This window comes from Trachurus trachurus, assembly GCF_905171665.1.
Source record: "Trachurus trachurus genome assembly, chromosome: 8".
Lineage (NCBI taxonomy): Eukaryota > Metazoa > Chordata > Actinopteri > Carangiformes > Carangidae > Trachurus > Trachurus trachurus.
The window spans coordinates 27,580,008-27,605,589 of NC_139905.1; the positions used below are offsets into that span (position 1 = coordinate 27,580,008).

Below are 25,582 nucleotides of genomic sequence, written 5' to 3' on the forward strand. Positions count from 1 at the left end.
ACCAAAAAATATATATATATAAAATGGGTGAATAAGTTGCACTGACAAGTGAGGACCCACTGCAGAGGTACTCCTCGAAGTCTGAGTTCCTGTTAGTCCATATAAACCCCTTGTTGCCATTTTTGTCCTATTCCATTCATTCACAACTCAGGTATCTCTTTTTAAATCCTTTCGTCTGAGCCCCATTGTTCCTCAAAGATGTACATTAGATATGAAACAGAGAGACTAGAAAAAAAAAAGTTGAGTTTTCTTTTCTGTCGTGTGCCTGCCATTTTGATCTGTTTTATGGCTCTCATCCCACCTTCAAAAGTGCTTCTTTGTTGTGCAAAACTGCTTCCTGTCTTTTCTTTATGTCATCCCTTGTGTCATCCAACACTTTCTTGAGAAGTGTTCCCCTCTTTTGGCGAGATATCAGTCCCCCAACACACCATCCATTCCTCCAATCCTCACATTCTCACAGAAACCAAAACCAAAAGGAACTGAGTGAATTTGGAGCACCTTCACACCAAAAAGAGAAAAAAAAGAAAAAAAAACTTTTAACACTGGATTTCACCGTGGACGGAACCAGAAATGGACATAAAATGATTGTAAAAGACTGGGGTTCTATCTTGTAGATGTGCAGGAGGGGGAGAAAAAAAATGTGCAATAAAATAATGTGTTGTGAGTGGACTCTCAAGCCAAGCAGCATCAAAGGAGATGGAGAAGGAAAAGGTTTGGCAAGACAGAAAAGTGGTGATGAGGAGGAGGAGGAAGACAGAAAGAAGCAAAATCGCTTCTCCATGTAAGAATGTGTATCTCACTGTTGTTACTGTGCACCGTTTGCTTCTCGTGTCGTCTTTCTCGTCTGTGTGTGTTTATGTGTTAGTGTTACATTTTGTTTTATGTTTTGTGTCTTCATGTCGTGTGCTGCACTCAGTGTCTTTTTCGGTTTGTTTTTTTTCTTCATGTAGCCTTTATGTGCACCACACCTGGGTCAAACAGCTTTCACACTCTTCTACAGGTTATCCCACATATAGATACAGGAGAATTGCTGTTTGCTTTTTTGCTTTTGGGCAAACACAGACTGTACCTGAATGAAATGAATTGGAACTGACCTGACCTAATGCATCAAATCTTTTTTGGCCGTCACAGTGGGATGAACAATTATCTAAACAAAAAAAAGAAAAAAAAAACGTATTTGGCCAAGGTCTGGTCTGTACATGTGCAGCACATACCAACTGAGCTACTCCACTTTCTTCTGGTAGTCTGGATCTCAGCCCAGTCCTGGTTGGCTGCAGTCCTCTGGTTTGAACGTTGACCTCTTAACAATATTTTTTGGATGTCACTCTCTTTGACTTCAGAGTCTTTGGTCTTATTGTCATTCACAAACCAATTACCATTTATTTGTATCAGAGGACTGAGCAGCTCCCATGGGACTTCTGCAGTCTGTATATGTGAGTGTGTGTGTGCAGATGTGTGCGTGCGTGTGTGTGTGTGTTTTATAGACAAGCTACGTTGCGTTTTTTGGTGTATTTGCATGCTGGCTGGGCTGGACAAGTCTTGTACTAATGTCCTTTTTTGTTTTGTTTTGGCTTTTATCGATGTGTGTAATGGTCTACCATTTCCTTGCCAAGGTGTACAATATCTTCTTGCTGTGCTTCCCATTAATACAAGCAAGTATGTAATCCTGTGGCATTCTGCAGCACTGGAAATCATAGACCAGTAGAAACCTTTTTCATTTTTACATAAACAAATAGGATTGGGTTGGAAAGTTTTGTAGTTAGGCTATAATGACCACTAACGTTATACATATTCATAGCACCAAAGACATTTTTACAGCCTCTTTGCCAACAGCATCTTTGGGATGAAATATGTTGATGACATAATAATAGACAATTATAACAATAGACTTGTTGTCGACTCTGTGTATTAATATACCATTGTTTTTCAGTAACAGCAAGTTGTGATAGTGTTATACAATCTGAAATAAAAACAAAAGAGCATAATAAAACATTGAGAGTGAGTCAGATCCATTTTAAAATTTGGATCAAGTCAGAGACAAAAATATAATTTTCAAAATACAATACAAAAAAGTAATTTGATTTCACAGTAAGTAACATCAGATGTGTATAAGAAACAAATACGATCCCCTCCTGATGCTCTTGGAAAAGAAGCCCAATCAAATGTGATACTATGTCACACCCCAGACAGATATCACCTCATTTCAAGCAAAGGAAATGGAAACCTATTTTTTCTCTGATGGGTAAAATAATGATTTTGCTTGTTATGTCTAAACTAACATGTAATTCTCCTGACGGGATAGTTTAACCCGGCCCCTCATCAGCTGTCAGTGAAAATACATATCATTGGTCAATACTACTATTGTTATCTGTTATTGGGTGTAATTGTTTAATAATAATGAAGGAAAATCATATTTTGAAATGCAATCCCATTAATTTCATCATAAAAGCTTTTACCAACAGCTGATGTGGCTGCCTCTAGAACACTCTGTGGAGAAACCATTCCTAAGAAACAAAAGAAAATATTAATTTACCCACCAGCATCATCTAACTGACCGGCGTTACATGCTGAATGCACTCTGTAGATCAACACAATGAAAGTCATGACTTTTCAATTCACTAAATGATCTTTCCTTTTTCTCTTTCAGTGCTGAGTTTCTAACCCCTCCACCCCTTCCCTACGAGAAAAGGAAAAACACCAAACTTTACCACTGCTCGTCCACCTCCCCCAATGGAAGTCATTGTAGAAAAGACGAGGGAGACAGAGAGAAAGAAAAAAAAAAAAAAAACGAGACGAGATGTAGAGATCTTCACCACCTCTGAAAAATGTGACCTGAACATTAATCATCAGCTGTTTGACACATTCATATGCAACCTGAGAATCACACATATAAGCCATTAGAATATAGGAGTGACAGAATAATGTCCACCCTCTTTGAACTGATGTTCCACAGCATGGATGCTCTCAGCTCAGCAACATGAGGGGGCCATGAGTGACAGACATGGAAACCACGCGACGTCGAGGACACCCCTCTGTTTCAACTGTGTGTGACTGAGTTGTGTCAATTCCTTTACTGAGCACTCTCTTTATTTGAAGAAGCTGCATGCACCATCCAGTGAATGTTCCACTAATTCTGGCACTCAAAAGCACTATGCAAGGTATGGGGCAATGTTGAAACGGCTCCAGCAGAGTCTTGATCGAGTGTTGCCGTTGGAATGCAGAGGCTGCGGGACTACAGGACCTCTTACCAGCGGATGGAAAATCTACTCATACATATCAGAAACATTAGCCATATCCTGTCTATCTGATAACCATTGGACTTCTTGTGAGAATGGTCGACATCTTAGGACTTCAACTGATCTTTTTCAACACAGATCTCCATGGATTTCAAAGTTTTAAATCACCCCCCAATGGAATTTAATCCAAAGACACGTGGACGGACGTTTCCAGTCATAGACTTCAAACTGGGCTATAGGGTTAACATCTGCTAGGAATGAGGTGTCGTTGGAAAGAAAGACATGATTGATCATCTCTCTTTCTCTCTCTCTATCTATCTCTCTCTCTCTCTCTCTTTCCCTCCTGAGTCTAATCGGTACCTTGACAACCCTCCCAACCAGCCCACCCACCTTCCTGCATCTCAGCATTGCTGCTGCTCCTCTTCAGCAAATCTGCATGGCATGAATGAACTCAATAACAACCCAAAGAAAGACAGTTATAAAGACACAGTGGATGGATTAGAAAAAGGGGGTAGAAGGAAGTCGTGAGAGGGGGGGGGAGAGAGAGAGACTGTAGATTTCTTTTTTTCCACCTAGAAATGTCAATGCAAAGTCATATCATCATCCAAGATTCTGTTTTAACCCCCATCTGGCTGCTAATAAGAGCAATGCAACATGCCAGTGAACTCTCAGAAGGCATGATGGATGGGGAGAAGCTTTCTCCTGCTCCGAGTAAAGTGGGGGGGAGGAGGGGGAGGAGATTCAGACCATACACTCTATACCTCTGGGAATGGGGGTGGAAACACACAGGCTTTTCAAACGTAGCAGGTTGAGTAACAGAGGGGAGGACATCTTTGAGAAACTACACAAGGGATAAAAAAAAAAAAATGCCAATGATTGCAAATTAGAGGTGCATTTTAAAGACATTATTTACCAGCATGAATATTCTGCATGACTTCTTTAAGCCATTCCAATCTCCCCCCATGAGAAACAAGGCTAGAAATGGAGAATTTAAACATGGTGTTTAACAAAACATTCATGTTGTACCAAAAGAGAAAAAAAAAGAAAAAAAAGCCTCAATTTTGCTTTCAACGATAAAACATAAATAATTAAGAAGAAAAGTGCTGCAACATTTACCCTGTTTTGTTTTCTTTGAGAAATATTAGAGGACTCCAGCCCTCTAAAGTACAAAAAGACTCCTCCCAACTTCTGCAAGTATTTCTTATGCTGTACTTACTACAAGTTTGTCTAATGCTACTGCAACTTCTATGTCTCACCTGGCTGCTATTCTGCTTCTTCTTCTTCTTCGACTTCTTCCTCTTCTCCTTCTTTTATCAGAACCCTATTAACAGAACCACATTCTATTCTCTCTAATGGCAGCTGTGTATGTCTGTGTCAATATCTGGACCCATGACTATCAAACTTAATTGTTCGATTGAACTCTGCTGTACACTCCAAGATGTCATTCATTCTGTGTATTTTAACTGAGCGTATCCAAGGTTACCACCACCACCCCTCAGAGATCCGACGGGCACATCTGAATCTGGATCCAGAATATGACAGAAAAAAACAAAGGTTCAGATGCTCAGAATGTGATGCAGGCAGGTCTGTTTACTTCCTCAGGGGAAAAGATAAAGAATGGCATCCTTTTCATCGACTAGCTTAGATTTGCACTCAGCAGTTTGATACACAACCCCAAGTAAAAAGCTTGTCCAATAACCCTCATCCTCATGAAGGATCATCTATTTTTGTAAAATTTTTTGTAGCATTACAGACGCTTTGATTTAGATTTTTGTTGAGTGAGAAAGTGATAAAGGCCTTGCCTGATAACCATCAGTTATGTTGTTATGCTGACTGATTGCATTTCTAGTAGCCTCACTTAAAATAATCATATGGCTGGTTCAAACATATTACAACTGTGCCATAAGCCAGTTTGTAGTGCAGTGAAAACTTCAACTTAGTGAAAACATAAACCTGTAGCATGGAAACTCATCACCCAATCTACAAGACGTTGGCAACTGGTTTGTAGATAGTTTGCAATAAGAGGCAGAAACAGAAAAGGCAGGTGATGTACTATGTCAGACCAGCATTTATGAAGAATCTTGTGTGTGATTATTCATTTATTGGTATTTGGTTTGCTAGGTTGATCACCTGGGCTAAATTATGTGAAACAGTGTAGCATGGATGGATGACTAAACAGGACTCTGGGGCACAGGCACAGGCACAGGGGCCCAAGAACCAAACTCACCAACCAGATAAGCCCATCAATTGTAACTTTTTGTTTGTGTTAAATGCCAGTGTTGAACTGCAACCTCTAAAAATTTGGATAAAAGATCCTTAAAGTCGCATTTGCTCATTTGCAAGGGGCAAAAAATATTATGAGAAGGAACTAAATACCTTTATTCTTTCAATCGATATACTGTAAAAGCTTGGAGCTAGGGGAAAAAAAATCGCAAACATGTTTAAATTTTTTTTATCACTGTTGTCATTGGCTATTTTATTTTATTTGGAAAAGATCTTCTATAGAACTGACTGTAATTTCTACCATATTTGCATTGTTATTGAGCACAGAAAATGTGCACTGTGGGGGCCAAAAAGGTTTGAATAGGGCTGATTTCAAATGATTGTTTGTTGTGTTACTTCTCTATTTATTTATTTTATTTATTTTTTTATTATTGTGAATTGTTCATGGAATTCTTTATCATTCTTGGGAGAATATATAATCACAAACAGCCAAAAAATCTAATGGAAAACAGGTTCTATCTCAGGAATCTACTGTATCAAAATCTGAGTGTTAGAACATATTATGATGCTGCAGTGTCAATTTTCAAAATAGATTTAGGTTTCTATTAGTTTCATTCTCATCGTTGCATCAATTTAAGGTGGATCTCTAAAATGCTACTCTGACCTGTATACAGTGCAGCTTACTTTTCAACTCAAAGGTAAATGAAGCTGTATACATTGGTATAATTCTTTTCAGCATTTCAGCATTTTTTTAATTTGCAAAAACTGTACTTGCCCATGAAGTTGTCCTGTGAATTCCTAGCAAGTGAGTGGGAAATGGGATATTCTCAAAGGTAATGTAGCATTAAAGGGGTGGGCTCATCCAGGATGTCCAGAGACCTGCACCTTATGGTTTTTGTCAGAAATACAACTTGATTTTAGAACAACAAAAGCATGTACAAATGTGACAGAAAATGTTTTTCATCTTTAATTCTTTATCATCCTGTAGAAATGATTTCTGTTACATTCTGAGAATGAGCTGTCACCACAAAGGTAGTTAGTGTCCTGACAAAGAAATGCTTCAGGAGTGGGTACAGCCAATATTCACAGCTGGATCAGCTCCATCCTACTACACCCCTTGTCCTGCATGCATATTGTAAGTCCAGAATCAGTCTAAGTATAATAGAAGGAGAATTGTTACACGGTTACAGAATGGCCTATTATGGCGCTGCAGTGTAGTGGGGATTGTGCAATAATGAAATAAGCTCTTTTTAGGGCCTTTGGTTTGGAATACATGTATAGGTTTGTATGTTAGAGTATGTCTGTACACGAGCATGGAAGACGGGAGGCATGTGGCGAGTCTGAGCTAAACCGCGCCCATGCAAGCAGTCAGACATCTGAGCTAACCCATAGTGTAACTTTTACTTGAAAACCCAAGTGACGACCAAACATATCAGGACAAGATGCAGACGAGTAGCTCTGCCCACTGTCACCCTCCCAAACTCACACAGTTTCTCTTCTCCATCCCATGATGACACAGTTCCCCCCTCTCTCTCCACCCTCTCTTCCTCTTTTCCCCTTTTCCTCCTTTGGTTATTTTGAGGAAGAAGCTTCTATTTGCATCCCTTGTTCTTGTGTTTTTCTATCCTGTTTTTTGAAGAAGAATTCTAAATGCATGCGTGGGAAACTTTAAAATGAAGACTTCAACTTAATTCTGAATGTCCATGGGAAGGGAAGCCTCTCGTCCATTGAAAAAAAGGGAAACATTCATCCCTTCTTCCTTTCTATGAAGAGACTAAACTATTTTTTGTCTTAATCTTTCCCCCTGATTAATTTTACTTCCTGTGCTTATAATTTATGGCAGCCGCAGTGATGTATAAATAGCAATAAAGAAGCTAGATTACTGAGCAAAGGGTGGACTTTTTTCACTGATATACTTTATACACACTAATCACAGAGCAGCAGTTAAAGACGTAATCACTGTGTAGAGGCAGAACGGGCTCATTTTCAGGAGTCTATTTATGGTTGGATGTATTTGTTCGCTAAATCATCTGGAATGATTCATTTTTCCATGTAACTGTTTCAGAATATATCTTGCAGATATATTTTAGGTCACTTCTCTCTACAAGAGCATGGAAAACTTTCTTTTTCAGGTCCATTTCCGATGTACCTGTCTGTTGACATCTGTTCATTTCGCTGTGCCTTCTCACTTATTTTTCATATATAGACTGTCAGAAAAATAGATCATGCCATGAGTCCAGGTACAACTATTTACTGTGTTTGGATTTCATCAGTCTTGGGGGAGAGGGGCGCGGGGTGGGGGTGGGGGTGGGGGGGCATGTTCACACAAAAAAAAGCGGAGAAAAAAAAGAAAGCTGATCGACAGAAAGACGAGAGGCTTCCCTCCATTTATGAATGGGGATTATGCTATTAAAAAAACTGATGCTGGATATAATTTTATTGTCACTACACTGGAGAGAGAGAAAAAAAAGACAATAAAGAACTGTACAATATATATTTCAATGGAATGTTTATTATTTACATTTTCTATTTTTGAAAAATGTAAAAAAAAAAAAAAAAAAAAAAAAAAGATAATAATAATAAATAAAGAGAAAAAAGGTGAAACCAATAATCCAACAGCATTTGTAAAATAGAAACAGCTCTATTGTTAAAATGTTTAAAGTTTGACTGTGAATGCTGATTTACCTGAGCAACCCTCCTCCTTTATTGATAGATAAATAAAGAACAGATGAAAACACACACACACATACACATACACATACACACATACTGTACACACACACACACACACGCAATTACTGGGAAAAAGCAAACAAATTCAATTTAAAAAGAAAACCTCAAAATTTAGTAAAAACATTAAAGTTTATGCCAAAATGTTCCATCTGTGTCCTGTGGCCTTTTTTCAATTTTTTGTTTCTTATCCATACATATATGCTTTGAACACATTTAAGGTTTCCCTGCACTTCAACACACACACACACACACACGCACGCACAGACTTTTTGTTGTTTTTATTTTAGATTTCTGAATATGGTGCATATTGAAAATTGAAACAGAAGATGAAGGGTGGGAGAGGCAGAATTCAATGTGATGAACAGTTTAACCTTTACACAAAGCCAAATGTTTGTACGCACTGGAGTTAATAGATACCTTCAATAATAATTTATTCATAATTTGCATTCTTGATGTACTTAATTGTAACTCGTGCCTGGCAGGCCTCTGCAGGCAGGAAGTGAATTTAGCACTTTCAGGATTGAGATTTTGTTCCTCTGTAAAAAATAATAACAATTTTATAGAAAAAATTAGGCAATTTTAAAGTTAAAGATGCAAAGCAAGCCATGGCATATGGTTGATCTGTTATGATCTTTTTTTCAAAGTTTTGAAATTTAGATGTGTGCTGTAACGCCACCATCAGGACTATTGTTTTGTGATACAAGTTGCGGACATCAGGCATTTTAATATGTCATAATCATCATCCCCCTTGCTGGGGCTTGAACCCACATCCTCTGAGACCAAGAACCAGGTCCAAACTCACTGAGCTAATTGACTGGAAGTGAGACCTGGTGCGTGGCCTCACAAATGGACTATGAATGAATAACTGACCAGGCAGCAGTTGTCAAGGCAGATTTCAAAAAATGTCAAAATGTCAGAAATTCAGTTATCTAAACAAAAATCTGATAATACATAAATTGCATCTTGACAGCATGGAAATGTTGGTGATTTGTTTTTAACTCTGAAGTGTTTTGCTTCATAATAGAAAATCCGATGTTTAAAAATACCACTCTTACATTGACTGCAGTTGTTCCCATGAGAGCAGAATTCAAAATGTTCTCAAATTTTCATTTTTTTTCATTCATTTTGATTTGGAGATAAAATTCTGATATTTGCCAAACTTCATCAACCACGACTCCAAAATATTCTTGAATTTTTTCAGGAAGATTGAAAATGTATTTAGCAAGAATTGGATGGTGTATGTTTAGTATCATCCTACTGTTTACAGTCAAACGTTTTCATGCACTGTGGGCTCAATTTTTTTGATAAATCAAAGATCTGTGTGGGTCGTTTTTGTAGGACAGTCTGAAGATCCTCTCTAGTAAGTTTGGTGTCAATTGAGCAAAAATTGTGGGAGGAGATAGGTTTAATACATTTTACAGATTTTGAAAAAAACAGAATGATGGACCTCATAATTTGTAATGAGTTTAATTGGACAAAAGTTTCAGCAGTATTGGGGCGACATTCTGGTGAAGTTTCAAAACTGTGGCATGTACCGTTGGTTTGGTAGGAATTTTCAAAGTTTATTGTGCCAAATGTCTTGTGTCATTTCTTGCTGAAGAAACCCCTTGGACACCCAGATCTTGGTTTGTCTTCCAAGCTGTTGGTTGGTCTGTATTTCTGCAGAGTGCATCCAACTGCTGAAAGACTGCATCTGCACTTCCTGGCTATGGCGGCAGCTGGACCCTTCCCTTCCTGACTGAATCTGTATCTTTAGGCCTGTTTCCTTCCTGCGATAGGTTCCTTGTTTTAGCCATTTTGTCTCTGAAGAACTTTCAAATGTGCTGGCTTTATATAGACACCAAGCACGACGACAAAAATTGTGTCTTTTAATAAGAAGCACGACCTTCATTAGATCACTGGTACCAAATGACCCAATACTTCAAATTTCTCATGTATTTTTATGGAACCAATCAATTTTACGTTTTTAATTGCTTTTTTAGGATTTGTTTAGTATTTTGGCTGTGACTGTACTAAAAGAAATGGATTGGACTGGCTCCATAGAAATAGATTAGAAAGCCGTCTGTATGTCTACTGGGCTCCTCTACTGTGGAACCAGCTCTCTCCATGGGTCAGAGAGGCACACACTCTCTCCACCTTTAAGTCCAGGCTTAAAGGGGAATTGCAGTTTTTCTGGACCTTATTACTAGCTTAAAATACGATAATTTACTCACCCAGATAACTTTGGTGTTGTTACAAGTCGTTCCGATGAAATTAGATCCAGCCAAGAGCCGCGTATATCCATATAATGGAGTCTACAGGGCAGCGTAATGCAGCCTCTAAATAACACATTATCTGCAGCGAAACTTGTTTACTTCATCAATATTTTCTTATGATAGGCTAGTGCTATTCCCCTCTGAGTCCGGGTTAGCTGTTATCAACATCCGGGGTCTGTAGGTTGACCTACTCACCTCTGACCTGGATGATGTCATCTCTGAGTGCCGTGCAGCGCGGTTTGTTGCTACTGCTAATGCTATGGTTAATTTCTGCGTGTTTCCGACTTGTCAGAACAAAATGAGCAGCTGGACGAAGTTCAGCTTCCACAGGCTTCCTCTCCACAACCTGGACTTACCCGAATGCCGAAGTTGAATCATTATTATCAGAATGAGCTGGGCAGCGCTCAGAGATGACATCATCCAGGTCAGAAGTTAGTAGGTCAACCTACAGACCCTAGATGTTGATAACAGCTAACCCCGAACTCAGAGGGGAATAGCACTAGCGTATCATAACAAAATATTGGTGAAATGAATGAGTTTCACAGCAGATAATGTGTTATTTAGAGGCTGCATTCCGCTGCCCTGTAGACTCACATTATATGGATATACGCGGCTCTCGGCTGGAGCTAATTTTGTCGGAACGACTTGTAATGACACCAAAGTTATCTGGGTGAGTAAATGATCGTATTTTATGCTAGAAATAAGGTCCAGATTGTAAAAAACGGCAATTCCCCTTTAAGTTCTCTAGTTTGTGTGTGGGACAAAGAGTTAAACGTTCACATAAGTCATCACTGAACTCTTTCTGGTGTTACTTTAACTTTTGTAAGTCATAATATGAACACATAAAGACAATATGGAGATTTTGCTTGCTTCCTAAAGTTTGTCATGGTTTTTCATAATGTTGATCCTGGACCTGGCCTTTTGACCCATGATCTGGTCAGACATTTCTCAAGTGTACTAAAAAAAGCATGTCCGTTAGTGGGAGGAGGGCTGTTCGATCTCTATTTCCTGTCACTGTGACTGAGTAACAAAGGTCTACTACTGTGTCATAGCCTCATGCACTGCACATACTGATTTGAAAGCAAAAGGTTTTGTTTCAATAGCATTTGTATTTCTGCATCTGTAGATTTGAACAGTTTTTCTCTCAGTAGAATTCTCTTATTCAGAACAATGAAGCCCAACAAAGAGGAAGGTACTTTTGACTGAGCACAACAGTGTGTAGTTGGTTGAACAATATGTGATAACAAGTGTTTGCAATTTGGTATACTTGATACATTTCTCTGTGATATCTTTATTTTCATTAATTAAGCTAAGCTCAATTACAGACTGTACAGGGGATGGGTGATCCTCAGCCCAATGCTGCCTATTTCTTCATAAATTCAATGATATATCATTGGAAATAAAGTTCAGGAAGAATGAAGACCATGGTTCAGTATCTGTAATATATATCAGATCCTCCTCTGCTTTGTGTGTGGTGCTCCTGTGCAACATCAACTGCTCCTGCTTGTCTCAGTCAGCGGCTGTTTACGCGGGTTGGACACATTTTAAACAGTCAGAAGACACACAGACCCTGTCTGTTTAGCAAGTTTGTGCTGGGACTGTAACTGTGGACAGACAGAGCAGATTAGATTCTCCATGTTCATGTTTCTACAGGTTGAACAGGTTGCTGAACTTTGAGCTTTTTACTTGTGTAGATTTTATTGCGCAAATTCACAGCAACTCAGGTAATCGGTTTACTTCACCTCTGCCATGACAGGAGTCAGTGGACAAAGAAAATGCACCCAGACCAGAATATTCTATATTTTATTGCACTTTGTACATTTTACTAACCAACACTATATGATACTTAATTAACCCTAAAAAAAAACTTTATTTCTTCAAGACTGGCCTACTTTCTGTAAGTATTTAGTATTTAGCCCCTATTACTAAGGCTTTTACTGGACCAGCTCTCCGTTTAAAGTAGAATTCCGTAATTTTTGACCCCTAAATTGTTGTCCTGATGGTCACCCAGTGTTGGGGGGAGCAAAAAACGCATCTAAAATTGATGCAGGCAAACCAGAGTTACACCATGGCTAGACGGCGCTAGCGATAGCAACAACGCTAACCTATGGGGGCAATTCTTTCAACCACAACAAACACTCAAAAAACAATCAAATATCTATGGTACATGACTGGAATCCTTACGAGACACCACTGAACTCATATAGTGTACAGTATAAACAGTATAAACTTTGTATTTTTGCATGTAATCACTCACCTCATTACCTTATTTGGTCAATGTGTACTTCCCCATCTGCCACCTTTACTGACCTTCCGGCCTTCTCTCCTCGACATGCCTTAGCCTGTCTCGGGGACACGTCACAGGTTCCTCATTACATTAACCTTTGTCCTGTCTATCCTACTTCCCTTGTTTAACAGATTGCAGCAACTATTCCATCAGCTCAGGTTTCACCATCAATCTCAATACAGCAGAGAACACATCACTTTCTCATCCTGATCTTACCACTAGATACAATTGCAAATCACATGTGACCATCTTTCCTTGTCTTCAACACTAGTCATATTAAGCAAAAAGTATGTTTTCTGATCATAATATCATGAGATAGCAAAAATCACAGGATAGTCTCCAGCATTTATCAAATCACACTTTTGATTATAGCACAAGATAACAAAAATCACATTCCCTCTAAAGGCTGAGCCCGGGACCCTCAACTTTCCTTGACACTACACACTATAGAATTATAGATAGAAGGTTCAACCACAACCACAGCAGAGAAATCAGTTGGCCATATAAGGCACAAACTCGTGCTGGTAGTCTCTCGTCATTGTTGTTGTTGAGACAACCACCAGTCATGTCATCCCCCAACTTTATGAAGCGATATTCAGGCCCAGTCTGCTTTCTGTATGGAGGTAATTGTGTTGAATGTTGACTTCACCTTTGTCTTGTGTTAGCTTTCTGCTACCATCTATGGTTGGTTTTGACCCGTGTTTTAAATCAGCTGTAAAATACACTAAAAACATTTTTTTTTCATCCAATATGTTTTTCTTGTCTTGGTTACATTGTTAGGCTTCCTATCCATGAACATTTTGGTTTCAATATTTTTTGGTGTGGGTCCCTGAGCCTTTTTTGGCTTGGCTTCAATTGAACCTTCTTCTTGTCAGCTTTCTGCTACCATTTATGGTGGAGTCTTAAATGAGCTGTAAAACACAAACAATTATTCATCATCCCATTTGTTTCTCATCTCTTGGTTACGTTGTTAGGCTTCCTTATCCATGAAAAGGTTGGTTTTGCACTTATGATTTCAGTTTTAACTCTAATTATTGTTCTTATCATTATACCACAAATGTCATAATTTTAACCAGAGCATTTTATGTGGTACTTTTATGCATTTAAAACCTGAAAACGCAAAGAAAAGGGATAAATCTATGAATGGCATTTTTACAAATGAATTGTTTGTTTTGAGGTGGATGAGGCCATGCAGGTCTTTTGTTGGATTCTTCATGTGAGCCCTGCTCTCCTTTGTTATACACTTCCTGTCAGGGCTTTTCAAAACCAAGTGCAACTGACAGAGGACAACTGAAAGCTTTCATTGAAACATTGAAACATGACATCTGAGCCAGAGAATTACAATGGCTGTTAGTTTGTGTTAATCTCTTCTTTTATTTAGAGAGACAGAAATAAGGACAACAAATGAACAAAAACAACAATGCAGTCCCTCAGCATGTGACACTGTAGAAAAATACACAAAGTAGTAAAAAAAAAAAAAAAAAACGGGTCAGTGGTTCAGTAGTCACAGCCTGGAGCCACATCAGAATGATCCTGCTTTGAACTATATGGCTTCAGCTTGTTTCCGTTATAGCTACCTGTGCATCATGAGGTAACAACACATACACATTAGTTCATATTGATGCAATGTCTCAGAATGAAACCGAGAGAGAAAACAAGAATCGTGTCTTTGACGTCTTTTTTGAACATAAATGATGCTACTGATTAGAGTCTCTCTGCTGCTGTCATCCCAAAGCATTAAAGAAATTCATATGGTGTTGATAAACTAACTCTTCTACAGTACAAGCATAATGGCTGTTCACCTTATAGCAACACTTTTATTCTCAAAATGACAAATTCACATTTTTTCTGCATCCAAAATATTGAATTTAAGATTAGAAACAAGTCAAATCTGTCACTATGGTTACAAACCTTTTAACCTGAGGATGGTGCCCGATGAAATGTTAGAGGATCACTAAAACCCAACCCATCAACCCATCACTAACTGATATTATTGCAATTCCAAACACAATCATATTGTCATTATCATCAGGACCAAAAGGCTTCAGATTCAAAATATCAAAATATAAAAACTATGTAAGAAGCAAGATAAGGTATGTAAAGTATGTAAGGTGGTACATAAAGTAGCTTCTGCATTGTTGAGAAGAGAGTAGTGCATGCACATCCAATTAGGCGACCAATTGCATCAACACTCTCACTTTTTTTTTTTCCTTTTTACTAGCTTCTGCATCATTGCCTTGTCTCACAGTCGAACAAAGAAAAAAGCTCACGCACATCCAAAGTGTAGCCAGGTGCTGAGGTACAGCGCCAAAAAGGAGGGGACAGGCCACACTGTATGCTCCCAAAATGTTCAATAATTTATTGGAGGATTACATAATAAAAAAAAGAGACAATGACAACGTTTCGAGCGTTTAGCTCTTTGTCAGGTCAGTCAATCAGGGCAGTTGCTTTCAGGTGTTCTTCAAATAGTTTCACAGGATCCACCCATGGGTGTGGATAAGAAAGCAACACAGGTGGGTGACAATTAGAGATGAAAAGGTCATGAGGAATCCATAGTAAAAACAATACAAGGTCTATAAACTGGCATTGCAAATATTAAAAGACACAGGTCGACCATTCGATGAGAGTAAGATTAGTGTGAAAAAATATACAAAACAAATATTATAAATATAACTCATTTTATAAAATATATTGTATATAATATTGCAATCCCAATTAATACTTATAGACCTTGGATTTTTTTTTACTATGGATTCCTCATGACCTTTTCATCTCTAACCACCTGTGTTGCTTCCTTATCCACACCCATGAGTGGATCCTGTGAAACTATTTGAAGAACCTGATGAAGAGCTAAAGGCTCGAAACGTTGTCATTGTCTCTTTTTTTATTATGTAATCCTCTAATAAATTACTGAACATTTTGGGAGCAGTGGCCAGTCCCCTCCTTTTTGTCGCTTGTCTCACAGTCGACACTAAATGTATATGCTGCTTATTCTAATTTAAATTAGCATTTAATGTAATTGTTTTTGCACTGACTGTATAACAAAGGCCCAGTGTACAGGTCCATGGCTGCATATAAACCCACTAGACCATAAAGTCTAAATCTCTGAGATTTAGTCTGGTGTGTTAGTCATAGCTTGAATCTATCAAGCTATAAAAATGAAAAATGTGTCATCAGAAAATCCAGCTTGTAGGAGAGATAGGAGGCAAACATGCACCTCCTGAATGATACTGTAAAATATTTTTTTTGTATTAGTAATGATTCATAAAAGTCACATGTGATTGGTCAGTAGTTGAAAATTCAGCGTGTAAAATATTGAGCTTCAAAACTGCAGAAAGCACTCTCAGTAGCAGACAGAACTTCTGATATTTCAGAAATAATTATGAATTGAACTCAGTATTTTCGATTTGTCATTTCTCTTCCAGCATTCATGCAAGCATCATCAGCACAGGGAGAATGTAAAGTCATATTAATGGTGATGCTAATTCTCCACCATAACTTTCCTTGATTACATATAATGCCTTTGTTTGGTAAGAATAGTTTCGGATGTGTGCTAACAGTGAGGGGCAAAGATCAACACCAATGTTCAGTGGAAAGTAGAGAGCTGTAGTCAGATCATGGTTAGCCTAGTGTAGCATAAGCACAGGAAGCAGGACACAGTGCAGGGACTAATGGTGCTTGTGATTCTTGGTACCAAGATATGGAATGGAAACCAGATTAATTAAATAAAAACGAGTGAACTATTTTCAGTCTATAAAATGTTAACACCATGGGCTCTAGTTTCTGCCGCGAAACTCATTCATTCACCAATATTTTGTTATGATACGCTAGTGCTATTCCCCTCTGAGTCTGGGGTTAGCTGTTATCAACATCCAGGGTCTGTAGGTTGACCTACTAACCTCTGACCTGGATGATGTCATCTCTGAGCGCTGCCCGGCTCATTCTGATAATAATCATTCCACTTTGGGCACATTTTTGGCACAACTAGCCAGAGCTTTAGTAAGTCCATGCTGCGGAGAGGAAGCCTGTTGAAGCTGAACTTCATCCAGCTGCTCATTTTGTCCTGACAGGTCGGAAACATGCAGAAACGAACCATAGTATTAGTGGTAGCAACCATAGATACTGACTAGATGCCGCGTTCTGCTTCTCAGCGTACGTCAATAGCGCCGCCATCTAGGTCCGGGGGTTCTTACCATAGACACATAAATGTCTGACCAGCAGTCAGACCCGGTCAGACCCTTGTAGAACAAATTTCAGTGTATTTATGCATGTGGGTGTGTGTCTGAGTATCTAAGTGTATGTTTAATACATAAAAACTAAAATTATAAAAAAAAAATTCAAAAAAATGTGTTTTTGTTGTATCATAAATATATGTCTGACATTTATAATAAACCAAACGGCTTGAAAAACGGTTGATAGACCTCTGCCTCTGTTGACTAGTGCAGTAAGTAGACACGGCTTCCCCCGGACCAAGATGGCATCTAGTCAGTATATATATCTATGGGTAGCAACAAGACGCGCTGCGCCGCGCTCAATGATGACATCATCCAGGTCAAAGGTTAGTGGGTCAACCTACAGACCCTGAATGTTGATAACAGCTAACCCCGGACTCAGAGGGGAATAGCACTAGCGTATCATAACAAAATTTTGGTGAAGTGAACAAGTTTCTCTGCAGATAATGTGTTATTTAAAGGCTGCATTCCACTGCCCTGTTGACTCACATTATATGGATATACGCGGCTCTCGACTGGATCTAATTTCGTCGGAACGACTTGTAATGACACCAAAGTTATCTGGGTGAGTAAATGATCGTATTTTATGCTAGAAATAAGGTCCAGTTTGTAAAAAACGGCAATTCCCCTTTAAAGGAAGGCTGTGTTAAACCCACTCATGCCTTCTCCCCTCCCTGTTTCCCACTTGCACGGGTAGGAGGGACGGAGGTGGGAAAAAGGAGTACTTGCGCAGCACACCAAACTAGCAAAGTGCGCCTGGACACACCCCATTGGCACGGCGCACCCGCGCTGCGCCTCGCTGGCGCCTGGTCTGTGAAACTAGAGCCCTATGTCTCCAGGAGAAGACAACAACCTCCTGCAACAGGGAAAACCAGTAGTCTGGGAGACCAGACCTCCTGCCTATAGTTCAGGTTTAAAACATTTATAAAACATATAATTTCCCCATAACTGTGTTAATAAACATGTTCAAGTTGAAACAAGCCTACTGATAGATTAAATCAGCCCAAGTGAAATTCTGAGTGGCTATCAGGCTTTGGAAGCTATTACCTAGCAGTGATTAATAAATTAGACCCAATCCCAAAACTTCATGACTCCATCAAAGCCATGGTAGGTGAAGGGCTCCAGTGTGGGACTGCACACCTCTTCAGCTAGGCATGCCATACTGTTTGTCTCACAGCTGTCCTCTGTGCCAGGGCTGATGTAGATCCCGTCACCAGAGTGGATGGATGGATCCTCGTCAAAGTAGTTGTGGGGCCGCAGCAGGACCCCGCCCCCGTTTCCCACAGTCACTGTATTAGGGATGTCCTCCGCATGAGGGATGTGGAGGAAACCAGTGGTCACCCAGGCAACTAAATCCTGTGAACACATACACATCATGAAAGTTACCTCATGACAGATGTCCAATTTAATGTTAACATATATCTATGTACTCAGTTTTTATATGTAGGTAAAAAAAAAGTGAATGTAAATTACACGTCAACACACCTCATCTTCAATGCTTTCATTGTCCTCAATGTACTTGCTGAAGTCAACAGCTGGAGTCCAGATGTTGTTTTGATTGTAGAGACCGCTGCTGGTCTGCTCTAAGTCCTTATGCTTGGTGATGGCAACCTTATACCTGGACACCAACAAAGGAAGGAGTGGTCAGTAACAGCACACTGAATCTCTGTACATTTCATAGATCCTCCGGAGTCACATGACCTCGCTGGGCGTCAGTAGACAATAATACTGGTAATGTATCATGTGTTCACTTCTTTTTACTGTTTCTGTAATAAACCACTGAGTGGTTTTCAGTGACAGTATGTGTATTTTCTGCATTGTCTTATTTTTATTCCCAGCCATGTTACACAACAAGTACTTAGGCAAGGCCATTTTATTTGTATATCCCATTTTTACAAACAGTTTGTCTCAAAGGGCTTTACATGGCATCATAACAACATCCTTTGCCCTAAGACCCTCACATCGACTTACTGTCATAATAGTTTATATTAAAGGAGAATTCCGGTCATTTTTGACCCCCTAAATCGTTGTCCTGATGGTCACCCAGTGTTGGGGGGAGCAAAAAACGCGACTAAAATTGATGCAGGCAAACCGGAGTTACACCATGGCTAGATGGCGCTAGGGATAGCAACAACGCTAACCTATGGGGGCAATTCTTTCAACCACAACAAACACTCAAAAAAGAGCAGTGCAGTGGTAATGTCCAAAATATCTCCGACCGTTTATATTTGAGTAAGTGAGTGATTACAAGCAAAAACACAAAGTTTATACTGTTTACTGTACACTGTGTACACTATATGACCTTAGTGATGTCTTGTAAGCATTTGAGTCATGTACCATAGATATTTGATTGTTTTTTGAGTGTTTGTTGTGGTTGAAAGAATTGCCCCCATAGGTTACATGCTGTCATTCCGACATCCCACCATTCCAACACTGGGTGACCATCAGGACAACGATTTAGGGGTCAAAAATGACTGGAATTGTCCTTTAAGTTCAAATGGAGCCTGCTGTAGGTTATTATTCCCTGGTCCTATCGGCATGTACAACACTTCTTGTCTAAAACAATTTCTAATCATTCCCAGCTGGCCAGGCCTACCTGGCCCAGGACATGGACCTCTCCTCTGCCTCGCTCTCTGGGAGGTGTTCCCCTGTGAAGCTGAACACCTGCAGCCTGTAGGAGCGCTGGTGGCCCCACTTATTGGTCTTGTTGCTAGCAATGTGAAGGTAGCGAGGAGTCTTGGTGTTGTAGCGCAGAGCTGCCTCCTGTGGAAGTGTCACAGTAGACATTAGTCCGATATTCATATGTTGGCGCAAACAAAAAAAAGTACATACATAACAGTTCACTGTCTGTCTCTTTAGCTGAGACCTGTATGGCCCCTGGAATCAGTCATGTGACCCACTGTAACCCAATTTCCTGTCTATCTCAATGGTCCTGTCAATTAAAGGCAAAAAGCCCCCAAAAATACTTTAAAATATATATATATGAAAAAAAGAGTCAGTGCAAAGCAGAGGAAGGCTGCCAGTGCTGTATGTGGCAACACACAGAGCAGAGTTTATAAGAAAACAACTCAAACTGACTTTTGACTTATTCCTGTTATACTAAAGGAAGTGAATGAAAGCAGACCTGTTCTGTTTTTAGTTGCTTCTCCACCAGCTGAGGAATCATAGCATGGTGCTCAGGCATCCACGGCATTGACACATTAGCATACTCCATGTCTTTGGTCTGGAATACATTCTTCACTCCTGCAGAGGAAACAATGCTCAAATTATTGTAATAATACATATTTTCTATTGTAGTTTTTGTGCCAATGTATTTTCCCTTATTCCAGTTCATTTTTCAATTAATTACCAGATGCACAATAGGATTATTCTTGAGTCTACAATGTGGCAAAAGACTATCGGTAATGGATGGATGTGAAGACTCTTTTGTTGATTGCTAATTGTAACAGTGAAAACAATAACAGCTACCTATGTATAAAGGTGTTATCATTTTTAATGTTAGTTGTTGAAGTGGAAATAATAATATTATGCCCATGTAATGGTATTATCAATAGATAACAGCAATGATAATAACGTGCCATCAGATTTTTCTCTTAAAGGGACAATGAGGAGTTTCTATTTGGTTATAAAAAAGTCTCACGTTAATGTGGATGAATCTACGCTACCCACACTTGTTAATGTGCCCATTTTCGATAAATATATCGTTTTGTCTCTATCGTTATTTTGTTATTATTAGTGGTGGCAGAAATGCTGGTCGAGCCGACCAGCGTTCCCTTACTTTCGGTTTGATGGCGAGTCATGAGAATAACGCCGCCGAATCGCCGTTTATGGTCGAAACTACGACGGTATGTGATCGAAGAACACCGAAGCGACTTTGTTGATAGCTTGTTGATCCAACATGGCGGCAGATGCAGCGTTACAAAGTGTTTTAAGTAGTTTAGACCGCAAGTTCATTTTGAAAAAGAGCAAAATTTAGAGTTTTTTTCCTCATCGGATTTCTGTCGCTCTACATACTGTACGTCATGGGGTATGATTGATACGATTGGCTATAAGCTATGCACAGACACATTTTATAGACATTCGTAGCGCCCAATAAACAGCACTGGGCTTTCGTAAACCATGCCTCAAATACAAAAAAATGAACAGGTGCGTTCCCAGACCAAATCTCAATACATTGAGATGAGGTCTGGTGTTAGCCATCCTACAATCCACATCTAATTTTAATAATCATTTAAATATTCGCTATGCTACGAAATAATCATGTATAATTATGTAATATTAAGACACACAATACTCTGAACTATCACTCCGCCCAGCAGCCATGTCTGGAATGTAGGGTAACACTTTACAATAAGGGTCCCTTAATTAACGTTAGTTACATTATTAAGCATTAAAGCAGAAGTAAGCGGCATGTTTGTGTTAATATAAGTCTTAAATAGTTATATCTTCCGACAGCAATCACTTATATACAGTGTTTGGTCTGAAACACGGGTCTGTCAGTCACTCTGCTCTGCTGTAAGCCGAGGAGAAAACTTTCCTTGTATCCTACAACCTTTATCCAATGAGGAGAGAGAACGGCATAAAGGGGCGGTCCTCTCTGTGTGTGCAGCCAAGGGATGCGTGTGAATGTGGTGACGTAGGGACGAGGGCGGGGACTGCTAACTCCATCGGCTGACAAGAAGTTAGCCAAAACGACCGGAACGCTTACTTCTGCTTTATATAAACTTGTGTTAATTAATGCTGTAATGCATACATAATGATAACTAATTACATTATTCAACTTTTATTATTACTTAATAATTTATTAACTAACTTTAAGTAGTAAAGTAGTAGTAGTTAATTAACTGCTTGCTAATAGGCTACATTAATTAATGTGTTTCCTAATCCTAAGTAATACATAATAATGATTGTTAATATGTAAACAGTTAATTAATGCTTAATAATGTACTAACTAACGTTTGGGGACCCTTGTTGTAAAGTGTTACTGAATGTAGTTCTGGCTATGCATTTGCATCAAAAACAACTCCATTTTGTAATGTTACATTATTATGTGGTGAAAGTGCAGGTCACAACTTGTCCACCAGAGTGTTTTGGAGTTGTTGGATTGTGTATTTCATGAGTTTGATGAGGGACAGGAGACCTGTACCATTCACCTCCATTGTGTTCACTGAGCAGCTCACGTCTCTGCCCCGCAGATCTCAAAATAACATGCACCAATAATTAAAGGTAATGAACCTACTGCTATGACTAAAAGGATTATGACAATAGGCAATTTTTTCCAAAATGTTCAACTATCCCTTTAACTCACCCAACACATCCAGGTCCACCTTAAAATTGATGAAGTGCGTGTGGATGTTTCCCAGGACTTTATCCGCCACCTGGTGCCCATACTTCAGACTCCCCTCCACCAGGTAGGAGGAGGAGATGTATCCGGTGGCGTGAACCTTGGCCTCCACTGCTCCGGTCTGGTAGAAGATGAAGTCCCACATGTAGTCGTAGTTTCCTATGGCTGTGATGGTTCTGAACACTAAAGCGCTGTTCACCATCCCTCCATAACTGTTGTGGAAGAAGTCAGCGAAGTGCCTCCGCAGGGGTTGACCCATGTTGTGCTCAAAGATGCAAATTGAGTTCCTGAATAAAACCGGGGCTGGGACATCGATGTAGCGATATGTGTCCACATATGCGGCTTCATAGGGGCAATCCACTCCACGGACCAGCTCGTGCGCAAAGCGTCCTATCCCGATGCTCGAATCTAAAAACTTGGTGAGCATCATCCCCGGTGACAGCGAACCATACACCGACATGGCCTCCTGTACGCTCAGCTCGTAGGCTATCCTCTCCCCCCTGAAGCGCACATCAAACACCCTCATCCCTGTCAGAGAGCTCAGTCCGAAAGCGAAGCTCCAGTCCAGATACAGGACCTGGTTCTTGCTGACACTGTAGCGCGCTCCGTTGGGATAAAACGGCTGCGGGCCGACTCCCCCCACAGACTTGGTCCTGGGTTTCAGAGAGCCATAGTCACTGGACTCCTTGTAAACAATCTTCTTAACAGATCCATCATCATATTTCTGTTGTAGCTCCTCCGCCGTGTCGAAGTACTGTCCGTTATAAAGCAGCCGCTCCACTTTCCAACCAGACGCGTTTACGCCCTCGTGATTGACGAGCACCTCGAAGCCCACCGGGTGGATGTACATGCCGCTCACATCCCTGAAGAAAGACACCCAGGTCTTTCTGTCTCCGGATCGGACCCCACGGGGCATCTGCTCGAATACGTTCAGCTTCTTCTCAGGTCCCGCGTCGAAGCTCTCCTTCAATAGCCGTGGCAGCTTGGTGAAAACCTCCGTTTCCAAAAGAACGAAGAGCAAACCGTACTCCCCGATGGTGACTGTGCGCGCATAGATAGGCAGGTCCACCTGGTACCTCTCCATGGTGACATCTCGGTGGTATTTGGGGTTGGGAAGAGGCCCCACGACGTATTCTTTAATTGCGCCTTTGGCACCGTAGAAGACCACCACGGTCGCCTCTCGTGTGGGCTTGACAGCTTTGTTGTCCAAGTAAGCCAGCGCGTCCGCTTTCTTTGGCAGAGACAGGTCTATTAAGAACAGGAAATTTTCCGACGGCTTGGTCATCTGCTTAGTGGATATGTCCAAGTCTTTCTGCAGGAGCATGTACTGCTGGACCTGCAGATACTCCTCCCGGCTCAGGTCGGCGAACACCAGGCTGCTGTCGTCGTGTTTGCCCCGCGGGGCTTGGACGCGCTGAGAGGAACATTTGGGCGCCCTGTTGGATCTGATGCCTATCAGAACTATGTTGAGGATGATGGAGACGAGGAAGAGGAGGATGAACGCCCATTTCAAAAGAGAGTTCATTTTCTTCTCTGCCATTACGCACGTGCTTGGACGCAGAGGGCAGAGGAATGAGCCAGGGGTTGGAGCGCGCGCGGCCAGAGGAGCGGCGCGCCTCCAACATAGTCTGTTCCCACCCTTATCTACATGGATTCCATAAATAATCGCCCCTCCCCCTGCTTTAGAAAAGTTACAGACCTGTGACTTTATGTAACCTTCAGTGTCCACAGCCATAGGACTACACTGCCCTACAAAGGCAAAGTGCAGTATCTGTAAAAATGCCAAACTGAGAAAAACAGCTTTTTGTGTTTTTCATTGTCAGGTTTAAGCATCAAATTATGAATAACTACCAAGTCTATTGATTAGATAAAGGTGGACTGAATTAAATGTATTTTGTAGTTTGTCTTTCTGACCAATTTTGTCTGTTTTATGGCAGATACTGCACTTACAGCAAAATAAAAATCCCAATAACTCCGGAAATTTTAGCAGTACCAATATCAAATTCTACCGGAGAATCTGCCACACTTTTGATTGGTCAAAACATTTTTTTTTTTTTTTAAAATGCAGATACTGCACTTTGCCTTTGTAGGGCAGTATAGTTCTATATATATAGTACTATATATAGTTATAGTACTATGCATTGTTAATAATAATGATCACAGCTATCAAATCAATCAATCAAATTTGATTTATATAGCACCTTTCAAAGCAAATAAAAGCTGTTCAAAGACATGGAGACTAATGCAATGCATGATTAAAAACAACAATAAGATATAGCAATAGTAAAAAAATAACAACTTTTAACAACACTAAAATTTAATAAAATAGAATAAAATGCAGGATAGAAATATAGGGCAAAATATAAAAACACTCAAAAGAAAGATATTAAGAGAGAACAAAGTAATAAAATAGAAGAATGTAAAACTGTAAAATAGAATAAAATCACGATGAGACTATAACATAAAAGCCAGATTAAAGTTCAAAGTTCTCTTTATTGTCCCAGTTGGACAATAAAAGAGATGGGTTTTTAGCCTACGTTTGAAAGTGTCAATGTTTGTAACTTCTCTCAGATCCTCCGCCAGGCTGTTCCACAGTTTGGGGGCAAAGTGGCTGAAAGCAGCATCACCAAATGTTTTTGTTCTGCTCCTCAGAGCAGAACAAATACTAAAAGAGAGGAGCCAGAGGATCTGAGGGGTCTTCCTGGTTCATACAATAAAAGCATCTCTGAGATATAATCTGGTGTAAATCCACGGAGTGCTTAAAAAACTAATAAGAGAACTTTAAAACTAATATGGAAACTAACAGGCAGCCAGTGCAAGGATTTTAAAATCGGCGTAATGTGTGCTCTCCTTCTGGTCTGAGTGAGGACTCGTGCTGCAGAGTTTTGGATCAGTTGCAGCTTTTTAACTGTATTCTTGTGTAGACCAGAGAGGAGAGCGTTGCAATAGTCTAGCCTGCTAGTTATAAAAGCATTAGTTAGTCTCTCTGTGTTGCTCAGAGAGAGAAACAGCCTCACTTTAGAGATGTTTCTTAAACGATAAAATGCTGTTTTTGTGACACAGCGTATATGTGGTTTGAAATTAAAATCTCAATCAAATGTCACTCCTGGTTTCTTGCCTCTTGACTTGGGTTTAGACCAAGTTTGTTTAGGTAAGAGGCCAGTTTCTCTCTCTGAGCTTTTGAGCCCATGATTAGTATTTCCGTCTTTCCAGCTTGAAGAAACAAACTAAGCATCCGGGTTTCAGTGAAAAGAAAATCCTTATTTGTGTGT

The 25,582-nt window shown here is 39.9% G+C and overlaps 2 protein-coding genes across 3 annotated transcripts in view; one reads left to right on the forward strand and one right to left on the reverse strand.

The window, feature by feature from the left end:
- Positions 1–25,582, forward strand: part of LOC310990612 (histone acetyltransferase KAT7-like) — a 384,780-nt gene that overhangs the window by 192,677 nt on the left and 166,521 nt on the right. The gene's annotated exons all lie outside the window — the stretch shown is intronic.
- aoc2 (amine oxidase copper containing 2) lies at positions 17,485–23,857 on the reverse strand. Its single transcript, XM_083976645.1, has 5 exons — positions 22,275–23,857; positions 20,091–20,209; positions 19,563–19,729; positions 18,452–18,584; positions 17,485–18,322 (listed from the first exon to the last, which is right to left on the reverse strand). Exons 1-5 carry the CDS (start codon positions 23,848–23,850, stop codon positions 18,032–18,034), a joined length of 2,286 nt encoding a protein of 761 aa, XP_083832771.1. The 5' UTR covers positions 23,851–23,857; the 3' UTR covers positions 17,485–18,031.

Bases quoted from the DNA above. Each gene is read 5' to 3' on its own strand.
- aoc2 (XM_083976645.1), bottom strand. From the start codon at position 23,850: ATGGCAGAGAAGAAAATGAACTCTCTTTTGAAATGGGCGTTCATCCTC. The intron at 20,210-22,274 runs GTGAGTTAAAGG...TTTCCTCTGCAG, and splicing joins GGTGGACCTGGATGTGTTGG to GAGTGAAGAATGTATTCCAG. The intron at 19,730-20,090 runs GTCTGCTTTCAT...ACACTTCCACAG, and splicing joins AGCAACTAAAAACAGAACAG to GAGGCAGCTCTGCGCTACAA.